The 17,134-nt window shown below is 39.1% G+C and overlaps 1 protein-coding gene across 8 annotated transcripts in view; it reads right to left on the bottom strand.

Annotated features, from left to right (window-relative positions):
- synrg (synergin, gamma) overlaps positions 1-17,134 on the bottom strand; it is a 98,690-nt gene that overhangs the window by 25,681 nt on the left and 55,875 nt on the right. For all 8 annotated transcript variants that reach the window (XR_010968768.1, XM_068010485.1, XM_068010484.1 and 5 more), the window contains 4 exons: positions 5,375-5,995; positions 3,685-3,845; positions 2,698-2,751; positions 321-417 (listed from right to left, as the gene is read on the bottom strand). Coding sequence is in view for 7 of the 8 variants with exons in the window: in XM_068010485.1 (XP_067866586.1) it covers positions 321-417; positions 2,698-2,751; positions 3,685-3,845; positions 5,375-5,995 (933 nt within the window). In the remaining variant the exon portion in view is untranslated. The remainder of the gene's footprint in view (positions 1-320; positions 418-2,697; positions 2,752-3,684; positions 3,846-5,374; positions 5,996-17,134) is intronic.

Below are 17,134 nucleotides of genomic sequence, written 5' to 3' on the forward strand. Positions count from 1 at the left end.
TCAATTTTAATGAACTGCTAGTTTAACAGTATTATTCATAAAAGCCTGAGGAGACAGTCATCTGCTCAACCCTCAACCATAAACTACTGAACATGATTTCAAAAGTGTATACTTGGAGACCCAAAAAATGAATAAAAAGTAGGATGTTAAATTTTTAAGAAAGGAATAATGTTTTGTTTTGATACAGAAATATTACTGACATCATCTTTCCTGGAGGACAAAATGCTCTTGGGTCTTCAAAGTGCATCCCCCCATAACCAGAAACCCCCAGACACGAACAAAGCAATATCAATTAACAATTGCTGCCGTTTATTCCATACCCAAGAGGTATTCCATGCCTTGTGTTGACTGGATGACTTCACTACACACAGTTGAACTGCTGATTCCATTCAAGGTATCACTGGCCTTCCTGATCACCTAAAAAAAAATGTTTACAATGAAAATATAAAGACTGGAACAATGAAATGAAGCAAGTAACAAACTGATATATCCATCGATGGGCAACTAAATAGAATGTTTATATCAAATCTCTAAACCTCAGGAGTAATTGATAGTTTCACAAATTGTGGCAATGCTGGTGGGGTATTTAAAACTTCTGCCATATCAAGAGTTTATTTGAAGCTGCCCTGATGAATCTTTCAAAAACAGCTTGCATTTATACAGCGCCTTTAATGTACAAAAATATCCCAAGGTGCTTCACAGGAGTGTAATCAAGCAAAAAGTGGCATCGACCCAATGAACAAGATATTAGGATGGCTGACTAAAAACTTGGTAAATGAGATCAGCTTTCAGGAGCATCTTAAAAGAGAGTGGGTAGCGAGGCAGACAGGTTTAGGGAGGGAATTCCTGACCTTAGAACTAAGACAGCTCAAGGCATGGCCGCCAGTGGTGGGGGAAGGGAGTGGGGATTGCACAGTGGCCAAAGTTGGAGGAATGCAGAGTACTTGGAGGGTTGAAGGGTGGAGGTCACCGAGATAGGGAGAGGCGAGGCCATGCAGGAATGTATATCACAAGGACCTATATCTTAAAATTGAACTTTACTGGACTGAACCAAGGTTGCGAGTGCAAGGGTGATGGGTGAGTGAGATCCGGTACCAGTTGAAATACAGGCAGCTCGTGGGACGAGTGTGGAGCTGATACTGATCGTGTACAACCAGCTAAAACCAAGTAGTCCAATAAGCATTGATAAGCTTCTTGTTGCTTAGGACACTCCACCTATTACACCATTAACTTACAGGTTTGCCTTATCTGGAGCAGAGTGAGGAGAAACCCATCACCCTACTCCGCCACGTGCCATTAAAGAACTAGGTTGGCTGGTTAATCATCAACAGTGCTCTGGAGTATTGCAGAGCTGCCTCGTGGGGTATCAGATTACCAAGCTTGCTAAAAAGACTTGATTTGGCTCTGATCCCTTAGCAGACATTTTACTTTGGAACCACCTCAAACCCAAAAAGAGGTTCAAAAAACAAGTGATATAAACAAAACATTAAACAATACCCCTGTTACACGCTTATTTTTGTTCATCATGATCAAGACCCAACTGTGGAAACAAAACCAAAATCAGACATATTTATTTAGCATCTCTTGTGGCGCTGGACAAGAGACAAGAATAATATTCTGAATAGCGGCATACCATTAAACAATGTTCATAGCAAATTATGAACTGCCCAGCATTATGTCTTTTGTCACAAGTAAAACAGCAAGCTGCAGTCATAGAGTCATACAGCATAGAAACAGGCCCTTTGGCCCACCGCATCCATGCCGACCATAATGCCTATCTATACTAATCCCACCTGCCTGTATTAATTCCATATCCCTCTATGCCTTGCTCATTCAAGTACCTGTCCAGATGCCTCTTAAATGTTGCTACTGTTCCTGCCTCCACCACCACCTGTGCCAGGTCATTCCAGATACCCATTATTCTTTGTGTGAAAAATTTACCCCTTTGAACCTCCTCAGTCTCACTTTGCTTGTTGAACAGTTCAGAATATGTAGAACCGACACAAGCACGACATTTTTCAGCTCAAACTGGGAAATTAAATGCGGTGTCCCGTTTCAATTACAGTACCTTACCCAAAGTAAATCCCAACGTACATCGATGGAGACTAAAGTGACCTGAGCTGTAGTTATACTGCACTACTGATTTGAGATTGCTGGTTGTAACGAGTAGTTCACAATCAGTAAAAAGCACATTATACATGGATGTAAATTACGCTCCCTAGAAACAGCTTCATGTATTCATAGAGCTCTACTCCCCAGCCAGTAAGTTTTAAATGTCAAGAGTGCAGGTGGGAGCATCCACATACTCAGTTTTTTAAAAACTCTGCTTATATTTGTAAAGCATGCGGACGGCCCAACAGAGGATCAAAGTATATTTTGTACCTAACTCAATGCCCCACTGGTGTTAAACCCCCTGTAGTGCTAAGCCCAAGGAGAGCAGGAGGATCTCCTTGCAGGGATCTCACACTATGGTGTCCTGGCACCAGATTTTAGACTTAATTCAGAGTTATAAAGTTGCTTTTGCATTACTGTAAAATGATCCAGAAAGTGAATATACAGTTGTACCCCTAGTCAATTAGCAGCAAGTTCAGACTCAGGTCCAGGCAGACAATGTCCATGTACTTCTGAAAATGACATAGGATTCTGCTACAGCATACTATTACAATACAGCGCTAAATAAGATGTTGAAGGTTTCACCTGTAATGCACTTTCTAAACATCTTTGCCATTCATAAGCGTAGCGTTCATTCTCCTGAAACAAAACAAAAGACAACAAAAGCGATTCACCAACTCTTAGCTGAAGCTAAATCCAACTCCTTCCACATGTGGTATACTAAAATATGTGTAGCTTACTGCAGTCAAACTGAAATATTAATTAAGCAATTATTACAGTAGAAGAGAGTCAACAAAATATACTGCTCTGTGAAATGCACATTATGAGTGCCCAGGTCAAGAACTGACAAAACCATCACACGCCTGGATGGCCCTAGTAACAGAACTAGTCACCACAAGGCAGTCAAGCCAGTTCATAGATAATCATCAACCCATAACCTTAAAAATTTGTAATATATCAACACCACAACACATACCTACTTCAAACTTTAAGCAGCTCTTTTCTCTAACAAATATTCCAGGTAAGTAAATCTCACCAGTTATCATGAACACAATCCTACATAAAGGCTAATTTGTTGCTAAACTCTAAAGAAATCTAGCTTGTAACACTTTTTCCACCATCTGTGAATGTCACTTTATCTTGCTGCAATGTGTTCCTGGCAGGATAACGTCCCTGTAAGACAGTTGTGAAACTGTGCTATATAAAATATTGTACAGCTAAAAAAGTGCATCTTTATTTACAAGTTTTGTTCATTTATTTTGAAACACAAATACTGTTTGCAAGTAAACTAGTGACATTTACCCTCTTAATATGCACATAAGTTAATTTCTCAAAGCCATTCCTTTCTTGGCTTCAGTTTCAGAACACCCCTGGTGCCAGCCAGTTGGACCAGCTCGTTTACAATAATGTGTAACCTTTCCTGCAGAACAAAACCTGTAATCGGGCACAGAGATTCTGCAGCTAGAAACTGTGAACCATCAAAATTTCCTTCCTCAGCAGCAAGTAGAAATCTGAAACATCTTCCAGCTCTGTGCTTAACAAGTAATCGTTTTCGGAATACGCAATCTTTACCTCCACTTCCCCAGTTAGGTCCTTATATTTGTCCCTGATGACAGGCAGTGGTGCTGGCTTCTCATTTAGGGTATTTGATCTGTCCCTGAAAGGCTGCTCTGAAGCTGGTGGAGCATGGGTGACTTCTTTATCCCCGAGACTCAGACTCCTTTTATGAGATCCTGCAGGGGTAGGGTTGAAATCTTGTGTTAACCTAGTTACTCCATTTGAGAGAAAGTCACAAACATAAATTATGTCTGGCCAATATACCACAAAATTGTAACCATGGAAAGAAGCAATTCTCACAACAGAGGCTTCAGTCAATAATATATTTTAAAAATCCTCTCTGCTCATAAGAGAAGGTTCAATGTTCTGTGGTATTTTAATAAAAGTTCCATATTACTTCAATTAAATAACAAATTAATATATATAATAATAAACAGTTAAATAATTTTAAAATGCCAGTTAATTTGATACTTTGAGCACTACAATACAAACTACTGGATTGCACAGTACATTGAGAATCTCTATCACGGAGATCTCAGCCACCATTAGACCATTGTTCCCTTTTCGAAAGTGCCAATATTTTGTCAGAGAAGTGAGCAATATATTTCTCTTGGAGAAGCTTCAGAAGACAGAAACACATTATCTAAGGAATGGCTTTTACTGAAAATTTAAAAGTGGTCACCGGCGATATTTGGAAAAAATGTTGGATTTCAACAGGTGGGTGCATTTTTGGGGGAATGGGAAGAGGGGTTTGGCTCCAACACAAGGGAGAAAATTTTAGCTGAACTGAGCAGTTTTATGGAGGACTCCATCCCCCTTCCCCATCTTAGGCTGACCCATAATATTTGCAACCTCGGCGTCCTGTTCGGCTCCCATATCCTCTCCATCACAAAGACCACCTATTTTCATCCCCATTACATTGCCTGTCTACAAACCATCGCCTGCCCCCTGTAAACTTCAGCTCATCAAAAACTCTGCTGCTCAGTTTGGATCCCATACCAAGTCTTGCTGACACACCACCCATGTTCTCTCTGACCTACATTCATTACCAGTCTTCTAGTGCCTCAAATTTAAAATTTTTATCCTCATGTTTAAATCCCTCCATGGCCCAACCCCTCCCCCATCTCTCTAACCTTCTTAAGCAAAACACCCACCCCAGAACATTCTGTTCCTTTGACTCCGGCTTCTTCTCCATCCCCACCATGCCTTTAGCTGTCTAGGACCACACTCTGAAATCCATCCCTAAGCTACTGCGTCTCTTCACCCTCCTCTCCTTCTTTAAGGCCCTCCTAAAAACCCAAGTTTATGGTCACCCCTCCTAGATCCTCCTCTTTCAGTTTGGCCTCCATTTATGCCATTGTGAAGTGCTTTGGGACATTTCCTACATTAAAGACACATAAATGTAAGTAGCTGTTATTGCTGTGGTTGAGGAGGAAACTCAATGAAGAAAGCATTCAACTACACCCTAAAATAAGTTAATAAGGCACATGTGCAATCAATAAATTTGCTCTTTGCAAATTCAGACAAAACAGAATTACTATTTTCAACTTTGTTTTTGGCTACCGTGAATTTTCTTGGCAACCCAAGATCTAAATTTTGCTTTCAGCAAAAACAGCTTGTTGCAAAAGCCAACTCTGAGGTTAAGCAACCAGAAACAGTAATATTACAATTACTTCAATACAGGATACAGATTGTCCATACATACCTTGTGCAGAAAGGTCAAAGGTTTCCATCTCACTCTTGATCATCTCCTCACTGGACTTCACCTTACCCTGGGAACTAGCCATAAGAAAATCAAATTTACTAATTTTGGGCTTTTCACTTTGGAATTCGCCAAATTCATCAAAGGCTTCAGTTTTTGTCTCTTCAGAAGAAACTCCATTTGTGGAGACTGCAGTCCTTTGCTCTGCGTCATCCAGGTTTGACTCTTTAGGCTTAGTTATCTGTCCCTCCCTAGATGAAGTAATTGCAAAGTCTCCAAAATCATCACCATTTTCCTTTTTCCCTTTGGCCTGTTCTGCAGTTTCTTTGAGGTCTCCAAAAGCCCCAAACTTATGCTGTGAGCTTGTATCCTCAGCTGTGAATGTTGTTACCGTGGAGACAGTCGTCATGGTGATATTCTCTGAACTACCGAAAGAGGTTTCTTTCTTCTGAAGCACTGAGGTGGAGGACAAGGATCTGCCTTCCAAGTTCAGGAAGAATGGTGGCTGCTTCTTCATCTGGGTGCCAGAGTCGTCTTTCTCAGACCAATCGTAATTGGTTAAACTGCTCACTGCAGAGCCATTACTGAAGTTACCAAAGGGGTCAAATTTAAAGTCGTCCAGATCTGAAAGAAACAGTGAATTCTGGTCATTGACCTTGAACTTTGAATTTTAAAGTAAGTCTCTAATTTGGCAGAATGACATTTTCTGAATACTTAACTGTACAAAAAATAAACGACAAAGACTAAAACTGATCAGTGGCTGTACAATTCTTGATTATTTGCATTTCAGCAGATTAATTTGAGACAGCACTCAGCCAGTGGCAGGGTCTTCTAAGGTTTCAGAAGCACAGCTGACATCTGCTCCAAAAAATTTAAATATGTCAAAACTGATTAGGATTTTTGTTACTGCTGAGGCACAGTTCCAAAATTTATTTTCCAGCTAATGTGGCAGGAAAATCCTTTAGTGTTAGACTGATATGTCATATTCTGACAAATGCCTTTTCTCTTTCAGCTTGAAGCATTGGCCTAAAGCAACTTATGTTAAAGATAGTGGTGCTCCAAACAGACATTAAAGCAGATTTTTCAGTCAGCTTCAGTTCTGTAAAGCTGAAGAATGTTGCTGGTTGTAACCAGCAATTGTGGCCTTTACTTCCTCAACCATTGATCTCATGACAAGACAAGCGCAGCCTGTTAATTCTTAGGCAATCTGCACATGCTTTAGACCATGGAAATGTAATAATAGATAACCCAAAGTTTAGGTATGACAATGCATTCAAGTGGAGAAGGAATTTAGCATTCTTTATGGTTAAATTTCTGACTATTTTAGGGTGGTCTGCTGCATTTGGTCAGCCAGCAAAAATGTACACAATCAGAATTTTATAAAGAGCATAATTAGCTGAATGTGTCTGAATGGTGGAGCTCCTGTGTTCTGTACCACAGAGTGGTAAGCACCCACGATACTCCACAGCTAATTCCTGATCTTGAACACCCTAAGGACAAAGGTAAGGATCAGTAGCTCCCTTCAGGATGGAACAGTCTATCCTTGGCCTTTCCACCTCCAAGTAGTCAGTTAGGGTATCAATGAGACAGGTCTATGAGCAGATCATCCCACAAATTTCATTGCATCAAAATATTTTTGCAGTGCAGGGAAAAACTAAAAAATGACAAAAAATTCAAGAAATTTATAGCAATTTGCCAATCTTGATTCTATAATCTTCATTGTGATATCCTGACTCACATACCAAAGAAAATCATTGTTTTTTTTTTAAAAAGATGACTAATGTTCAATTTCTTACATTGTCAGATACAGTTTTATGTTGTTTTTTGATGGTACTGACATTAGCCTGAAAACAATCAGAACTTGCTGCCAACGAGCTGCCTGATGAGATTGGGACTGAAATCTGCAGCAAATGCAGATTGCCAACAGTGATGGTCAGAATAAATTACTAACAGCTGCACTGAAACCAAAACTACCACTCTATAGGTAAACAGAGATCATTATTGTTAACATAAAAATTACATTGTTTTGAATACTGTAACAACAGTTGATTACACTTTTTTTTAATTGCAACTGTAGAATGCCATTGTCAACTTCAGAAATGAGAGCTCCATTTGTTATCATCACAGTTTCACTTGTCATTCGGAACACATATTCAAGTATCATCAAGCTGTAATAAAGTACTTCAAAGATAAACATTAGGCAAATCTGGATACAGCCTATGCTCACTAGTGTAAATCCGTTCTTGGATCAGACAGATCTTTACTGAGACTTAACTTCATCAAGTTTATCAGTTATAAGGAATTATAATTAGTTTTTCTGTCTGGACAAATGTCACAAAATGATAACTAAATGGTTGGGTGCACTTTTGAATAAATTGTCCCAACAAAAATGTAGCTTGCGTCAGATGCTAAAATAGGTGCATTTCTGCATGGAAGATCAAATCTTGGCACAATAGTTGACTTCTTCCCAGCCTAATTCTACTGAGTATCAACTACCAACAATAGACAATTTCAAGACTGAAAGTTCGGAATATAATTGGTGCATTATTTCGGTATTAGATAATAGTAGCTTAGGATTTCTGGATTATAAAGATAGATAACGTGGACCTGATACAGCCCCAACAGAGACATGAAGACCGCTGGACACCTGATCAGCAGTCCCAGAGGTGAAATTATAACACTTGCTGATATTCAAAGATAAGTTTTCCTTATTGCTTAGGATTTGACAAAGCTCTGTTGAGAACCATATTGATCAATTCACAGCTGTAAAACGCTTTCAGGAATCGAGAGATGTATGGGGGGGGGGGGGGGGGGGGGAGGTGGAGCAAGGGAAGAGAATGACAGAAATATTAATGGGGGAGTTCATCCTCCACAGGAACGGTTCTCAATACAACAGCACAAATGTTGGCCAGGAATAACTTCTGTTCCCCCTGCACAGCAACCCCCCCCCATTCCCTAAACCGCTCACCCTTCAGGGTGAAGGAGAAAGTGCAACATCTGATGGAACTAACGATCACCTAAAAAGGTGATGAGAGGAGGCACAAAATAAACCATCTTGGTCAGGTTTATGTACAGTAAGAAGTACAAGTCAGCTGCTAATTGTCAAGGATACTTGTAAGAGGATCTCAAGTCTTTGCTAGTTACTTAGCACTTACTGCAGTGTTGTGAAGTCACCTTCACAACCCAATCACTGGTTGTACCTATTAGAAACAGGGAGATTAGTTTACAGCTCGGGCTGATGGAATTCCTTTTTAGCAAACTTGAATGTAACGCATCCAGCAAGCTAACCCAATCAAAAAAGGTAGAGATCTTTTAGCATGGCATGACATGACATGACTAAAGTTATTTTTTTCTTACATTTAAGCACAAAAAAGTAAGCCACTTAATGACGGCAGAAAGAAGGGACAATAAGCAGAAGTGCCTTCAATAACTATTTATTTTCCTTTAAAGCATTTTTTTTAATAACTTGCAGAATATTCTACTCATTCTCCCCTGGGCCAGGTAATTGTTATTAGAATAAGGAAGGTGATTTGTTCTCTTGGCTTCAGCATTGCTGCTTTGAACTGGAATGCTACAACATGCCCAACGTGACTCAAGAACAACTCTCCCTCAGATTTTCCGCTTTTCTGGGGGTAGGTGACTTTTAGCAGCACCTCCTTTTAAATATAGTGCTGAGATCAAGACCTCAATGGCAATGGAATTAATGCAAGGTAGCAGACCAGCTTTGAAGAATGTATTAACTAGGGAAGACTGCTGAGAATATCATTAGATGTCAAAGTTGTCTTTACGTTACTCAGTTTAAAACAAAACTTGAGATGTAGACAACTGTATTATTTTGCCAAACTGACTGAGGAAATTGGACGGATGGGGGAAAATCTTAAAACTTTAGAAAACAAATTATAATTCTAAAACTAAATGTGCATTTAACAATGGCAAGACAAAATATTGCTGAATAATATTTGGCTTCAATTCTAATAGTTACCTAGCTGCAAATACTGAATAAAGTATTTGATAATGCTTTACTGGATATAGTTTGAACTGGTAGAATTGAATAATAAATTGTAGAGTTGTTAATCCAGTCAGATTTCTTTTACAAATTTATAGGACTGAGCTAACTGGTCAAAACTAATGGAAAAGCCAAGGTCGCCGACAGAAATGCTGTGCCCAACTTAAAGATGGTGTGAGAGAAATATTTGCATTTCTGTAGTACTTTATTGCATCTCCCAGGCTGTCCTGAAGAAAATACTTTGCAGTCCGGAGACTCTGCCTCCGGAGAATACTTGGCATCAGGTGGCAGGACCGTATCTCCAATGCAGAAGTCCTCGAGGCGGCCAACATCCCCAGCTTATACACACTACTGAGTCAGCAGCGCTTGAGATGGCTTGGCCATGTGAGCCGCATGGAAGATGGCAGGATCCCCAAAGACACATTGTACAGCGAGCTCGCCACTGGTATCAGACCCACCGGCCGTCCATGTCTCCGCTATAAAGACGTCTGCAAACGCGACATGAAACCCTGTGACATTGATCACAAGTCGTGGGAGTCAGTTGCCAGCGTTCGCCAGAGCTGGCGGGCAGCCATAAAGACGGGGTTAAAATGTGGCGAGTCGAAGAGACTTAGTAGTTGGCAGGAAAAAAGACAGAGGCGCAAGGGGAGAGCCAACTGTGTAACAGCCCCAACAAACAAATTTCTCTGCAGCACCTGTGGAAGAGCTGTCACTCTAGAATTGGCCTTTATAGCCACTCCAGGCGCTGCTTCACAAACCACTGACCACCTCCAGGCACTTATCCATTGTCTCTCGAGATAAGGAGGCCAAAGAAGATAATAATCCCAGTTCTGCATAATAGTTCACAGGTTATGAAGATAACGTCTTATTCTAATTTATATTTTCTGCTACGAAAATTTGTTTTATGAGAATGTTGAAAACATAATCGTTCCAAAGTCAGGTCACACTAACACCTAACTTGCAGTCATAGCATCTCCAGATGCTATTTTTAACCTCTTTAGCCAGTTCACATTGAATCAGGTGTATTAATATATGAAATGTCTTGCATATAATACACACTTCTTGTAAATGTAACATATACTTCCTGTAACACTTTCCCATCACACTGTTTTGTCGATGTTATTGTTATAACACAGTATATCTGCTAACACACTATAAGCAATGCCATAGGAGATCGGTTAGTAACAAATATTTGATCCATATGCTTGCCTGTCATATTGTTTGATTGTAATGTTGTGTTGAACTTTTAATGTAGTTATTTCATCAATGCTATCCATGTGATGCTATGGGGCTGGATCACTGGAAATATATTTTCAGTTGGTTTTTGGCTGCCCTGAGGACTCCCATTCTCCCCTCAATTCCAGACATTTTACACACTGCTTGTGTTCTAACCCCTTTTAGGCAGACCTGAATGGCTCCAAGCTCTGCCTCTCTTCCCATCTATTGTCATCCACCTTAAGTACTCCAATTCTGCTGCCTCCATTGCAGTAGTTGTATGGGTTTACAGCTCTGCATAGTTCTAGGGCCCATTCTCAATGTTCTTTCCGGCCATATGGCCCACTCCTGTCACATTCTCTATTCTCCACGTGCAGACTCTGCTCTCACTACTCTCCCTAGCTCAATGCCCAAATCCGGTCATTCGCCCTGGTTCCATAGCTATGCCTGCAGCTGTTGTCCTCGGCTTTATACTGCCTTATGTCTGGTCACTACTTACCATTCCTTTCCAATCCCAAGCTTATGACCAACAACTCCAATCCTTCCCAACCAGGAACTTCATACTCTTTTCCAACTGAGCCTTTGCGCCAGCCCTTTAGGTCTCTCCCATAATGCAGTGGCCCCACATTTTGGCATTGGTCACAGCCGTGGCTCTTGAACCACGGCAACAACAATGACTACATGACAATTGATAGGTGTAGCAAATGGAATGCTATCCTTTTATTAAGAGAGGAATAGAAAATAAAAGGATGTTATGCTTCAGTTATACAAGCATTGGTGAGACCACATCTCGAATACTGTGTGCAGTTTTGGTCTTCTTATTTAAGGCAGGATGTGATTGGAGGTGGTTTAGAGGCGATTTACTAGATTGATACCCGGAATGAGCAGGTTGTCTTATGAGGAAAGGTTGGACAGACTGGGCTTGTTTTTATTGGAGTTTAGAAGAGTGAGGGGAGACTTGATTGAAGTATGTAAGATCCTGAATGGTCTTGACAAGGTAGATGCGGAAAGGATGTTTCCTCTTATGGGGGTGTCCAGAACTAGGGGGCACTGTTTTAAAATTAGGGGTCGCCCTTTTAGAACAGCAATGAGAATTTTTTTCTCCGAGGGTTATGCGACTTTGGAACTCTCTGCCTCACACGGTGGTGGAGGCAGGGTCATTGAATAACTTTAAGGCGGGGGTAGATAGATTCTTGTTAGGCAAGGGAACCAAAGGTCATTAGGGGTAGATGGGAGTGTGGAATTAGAGACACACAGATCAGCCATGTTCTTATTGAATGGCGGAACAGGCTAGAGGGGCCGAATGGCCTACTTCTACACCTAATTCGTATGTCTGTATGTAGTTTTCAGACTGCTCTCCTCCCTCCCAGTTCCAACCCCTATTCACTTACTCCCAACCCAGGTCACATGTTCTCTGTCACCCGTGCAATACAGTTGTTCCAGGACGGTTTTGATCCCCTGCTTCTCTCCACATGGACCTAGAACCTATCTAGCATGTTATCAACCTTCTCACTGTATGCTCTTGCCTTTACAACAAAGCTTTGAATGCTCCATGGCACTTCACATAGGAGAACACAAAAGCATAAGATGTTACAGAATACTTGGGAGAGATAACCAAAGGCATGGTCAAAAATGTAGGTTTTGAGGAGACAACTAGCAAGGAAAAGGGGGATAAAACCAAAAAGTGCTGAAAATACTCAGCAGGTCTGGCAGCATCTGTGGAGGGAGAAGCAAAGTTAACGTTTCAGGTCAGTGACCTGAAACATTAACTCTGCTTCTCTCTCCACTAATACTGCCAGACCTGCTGAGTATTTCCAGCACTTTTTGGTTTTTATTTTATTTTTTTTAAATTTTATTTATTTAGAGATACAGCACTGAAACAGGCCCACCGAATCTGTGCCGACCATCAACCACCCATTTATACTAATCTACACTATTTCCATATTCCTACCACATCCCCACCTTTCTCTATATTTCCCTACCACCTACCTATACTAAGGGCAATATATAATGGCCAATTTACCTATCAACCTGCAGGTCTTTGGCATGTGGGAGGAAACCGGCGCACCCGGAGGAAACCCATGCAGACACAGGGAGAACTTGCAAACTCCACACAGGCAGTACCCAGAATTGAACCCGGGTTGCTGGAGTTGTGAGGCTGCAGTGCTAACCACTGCGCCGCCCTAATTTCAGATTTCCAGCATCTGCAGTATTTTGGTTTTATTTAAGGAAAAGAGGGAGTTCAAAGTAATAAAAATACAAACTGAGTGAATCAGTAAAGCAACATTTGTTGAGGGGCATGCAATGTGAGAGATATGTGGAGATACAGGGGTGCAGACTCTGGTGAAGGGAGACAGAAATAGGAACAAAAGAAGTCAAAGACAAACACAGATAAAGAACAATGACAAAGTCCATGAGAACCAGAGGAGAGGGGGAAAAGAAAAAGAGAGAAAAATGGAAAGATAGGCAAAAAGAGAAACAATAGAGAATGGAACACAATTGCAGGGACAGAGGAAGAATCAATCTTGGGATTTCTGTCAGCAAGCAACATCATGGAAGAACAACAAGTTTAACCCAAAAGAAATTAAGATTCCAAAATATGATTATCACATCAATGGAACTGACTATAATGGAACAACTGGAGGAAAAACACCAGTTGTGGGATATAAATTTCATCTCAGGAGTCATCCTTCTGACAAAAGTGTAGATGGCATACAAGATATTTGAGAGAAGTTACACCATTTAAATCATTTAGCCTTCAATAGCCAAACAAAACACATTTTTGTGGTCTTGACCTGAAATTTATCATGTTTTTTTAAAAAATGGGTTTTACGTGTCACTGTTAGTGCATCACGTCAATTCTGTTGGTTAAAAATCATTTTGTACATTTGCAGGAGTTTGATAAATAGGAGACGAACCACTTCCTGTGAGCACTTTTAGTTTAGGGCAAGTCAACATGACATTACACCATCAAATATTCCAAGATCAATGTTTATTAGCAAGATGCCACTTCAGAAAAAAGTCAGAAAATATTGTATGCAGTATTCATACATTACAGAGAGTTACAGCTATTTAAAATACAGATTAGGCTTCACATGCAACAGCTCAGCAAACAGAGCAAAATACAGAAAGAAAAGTTTAAGAAAGCAGATTCAGGTAGAAGGTCTTTTGAAGCATTAAGCATTTTTATATAAGAGATTGCACTTAATTACAAAAAGCAATAAGATAAGTTTGTTAGAATGCAATTGAATCTTGTTAAAGGCATAACCAATATTGATTACCAGAGATTTCAGGCATATATTCTTACACACCAGACTTAGATCAGAAATTCTACATACAGGGAGTAAAGTGGGATTTTATGCTGCATCAAGTATGCTTTTATTTTGGTTCAACTGTACAGGATTAAGTCGTCAGCAAAGCTGATTTGAAACAAAGAAGGTTTTACAGAATTTTTGGTTAGACACAGAGCAGTTAGACATGAAACCAAAGAAATGATCAAAATGAATTTAAACCCTGCTTTCAGCACAGATATGTTAATTTTACACCTGTTAAGAATAGAGCGATTTAGAATTTTCTTTCATTAGTGGCTAGCAGAGATTTCATTTTAAACAAAGTCCCACTAAGATAGATTTTTAATTGGAGTAAAAACAAATTACTGTTCAGAATTCAATGGACGATTGTCTCAGGCAAATATTTTGGTACTAACATGATTAAAATCTTTGCTATTCATATTGGTTTTGAACAATTTCTAATGTAAAACACAAGGCAGAATACAGTAGATCCTTGCAATAAATATGGAAATCAGCTTAAATTTGCTACAATACAGTACAAATAATTGGTGTTTTTCACGCTGAAAGCGAGTTCAGACTGCATTGCACAACACACCAACAGGAGGCTGAGATTCTGATTAAAACTAATTTACTTCAGACTTGGTTCGCGTTATAAAGCCAAGTCATTTATGTGAGAGCACAAGACTACACACTGAAAATCAAATAGGTACAAACCATTCAGCACTTCATGAAATTAGAGATGCCTCTGAAGTGAGGATTAAATGTAAAATAATGTAACGGAAGCCATCAATAACTACAAGTGTCTCACTCCACTCATGCCATTCATTTACTTTTAATCGCAAGAGATAGGTCTTCAATATCCACATGGATAGAAAGTAGTTTAGCCTGTTTACACCTTAACAATTTTTTGCTAAGTTTGTCATCCATTTAAATATCACATCCTTCACACATTAGGTGTTCATCTTTACTATAAATACCAAAACCTGTGACTATTGGCAATTCTTTCTCTCCTGCATTTGCTGCTGCTGTCTTGAGTGTGCTACCTCAGCCTGTTTTGAAACAATTTACAGATTCTGCTTGACTGGCCGCAATCTGATCCACCAGAATAGGAGTTTTAAATATTCTTACATGGTGAGCCTTCTTAAATTTTACACCTTATTCACATTTAGTCAATCTTTAGCATCTGAAGTGTAACTTTTAACTCATATCAGCAGTAGTCAGATCAAAATCAAATGCTGTTTTAATTCAGTCAGACATTTTGGTTATGTAAGCAAGACTTTGAAAAGTTACATGTAATCAATCCACAATTGTGCAACTGAATGTCACACTAATAATCACAGTCGAGGTGGTGTTTAAACTGAAGTGCATATAGTAATGGGGCACTGAGGATTATTGGGTATACTTTCACAATATTTTAATAGAATGAAGTAAATATGATGCATCAAGTAGTGCGCGTTTTATTATTCTTAGACATATATACACTGGACTATAAAGGGTCCTGTTCTTCTCAGGAATGTTTTGATTTAAGGCTCACGATTGCTTTGCAATATGTCAAGAAATCGACTCAATTTTTCATGATAGCATAAAACAACACTAGTCAGGATCATTCTGGTACAGGAACTTTTGCTTTTTAAAAAAAAAAGCAGCACTTATATAAAACTGCTATTCCTGGGTCTAACGGCCCTGTGATTATAAACCTTTCACTGCTCCAATTTAAAGTTTGTTTAAATAAAAAGCCCTTAGTACAGTCTGCTGGTTTCACAATTCAACTGGCAGATAAAGGGAAGAGTAGAAATACAATTACATTTAAACCCGTAACTATACATTGTCCAATTTCTCTTCCATTAGTAATACAATGGTATGAAAAAGACCTTTTGCTTGGGATTATTTTACTAGCCCTCGGTATGACTAATGCACCAACAGGCAGTGGTTCCTTGATTCAGTTGATGGGACTTCAAATATGACCTGCCATTAGTACTTCCCTTAACTGAACTTATGAATATTACTTGTTAGAACCAAGCAATCCTCATGTATATTATATTTTATAATGTATGTTAACGCATTTGTTATGTTACTTTTCACAATAGATTAGAGTGGATGATGTTTTACAAGGATGGGGCCACGGTACCATGCAACAATGTATTATTCTGCTGCTTGAGTGCAGTGTGTGTAACTTAAAGCATCCCTTTAAGGCCACAAGGGGTAATTCCTGCATCTTTCTGGATCAATTAACAATCAGACTAGCTTTCTCTTTAATTTTTTTGTATAAAAGTGTGACACAAAGTCAATTTGATACTTTCTGTTGATGGGGTGGGGGGGGGGGGGGTATGATTTCATTTGTTCAGTTTTTTTGTGTGAAGTACGATGTTGAAATTTGCATGTATGTCAATGTAATGCCTAAAGTGTGATGGAGGCACCTCCGAACTTCAATACATCTCCATTTTGAAACAAGCTAAAGATAATTAAATTCAGTTTTTAAACAAATCTGTACACAGCATATATTTTTAAACTAAACCGATCAGACACCAGATTGATCTCGTCTGCTAGCTGACCAAAAATCTGATCTTGATGGATAAACACATACTATCAATTAGACGCCACTGACTTAATTTTGAAAAATAAAGACTAGACCTCTGCAACATTAAGATACAGTTTCTTCACCACCAGGGAATTCATAATTCAAGTTTTTAAGGGATTTTGTTTATCAAGGAAAATAATGTTGCAAGGATTTGAACAAATAGCCATTATAACAAGGAAGATGCACTACACTTAACTCCTGATAATTCAGTCATTTTTGTCATTAAAAAATTGAAGTATTCAGTAATTTGGATTAAGCAATATAAATAACAAGACTGAAGTGGAAATTTATGCTAAAAATGTAGTTATCAGATAACAACTTAAACTTTAAATTCAATAGATTATATAACTATATTCTCAATCTACACACATCGCTATTTCTATGTTGTTGAGTTATTCTTCAATTATATTTACAAGTTAATTCATACTATATCATGCTTGCAGCTACATTCAAGGTTTTAAACTGAGCTGAATTATACAAACATATAATCCTGTCAGACATGATTCCACTGAGCAATATTTGAGGGCCTAAACATCTGAAACTATGCAAATCACATGGAGGCACATCACCAGAAATTTGGCTCAGGCTAAATAATACTGCTTTTAATCTATAGTTCTCCCTCAATTTCGTCTGAAGACTTTATCCTCAGTTAATCAAGATAACCAGATTAGATC

Source organism: Heterodontus francisci, chromosome 30 (genome assembly GCF_036365525.1).
Source record: "Heterodontus francisci isolate sHetFra1 chromosome 30, sHetFra1.hap1, whole genome shotgun sequence".
Taxonomy (NCBI): Eukaryota; Metazoa; Chordata; class Chondrichthyes; order Heterodontiformes; family Heterodontidae; genus Heterodontus; species Heterodontus francisci.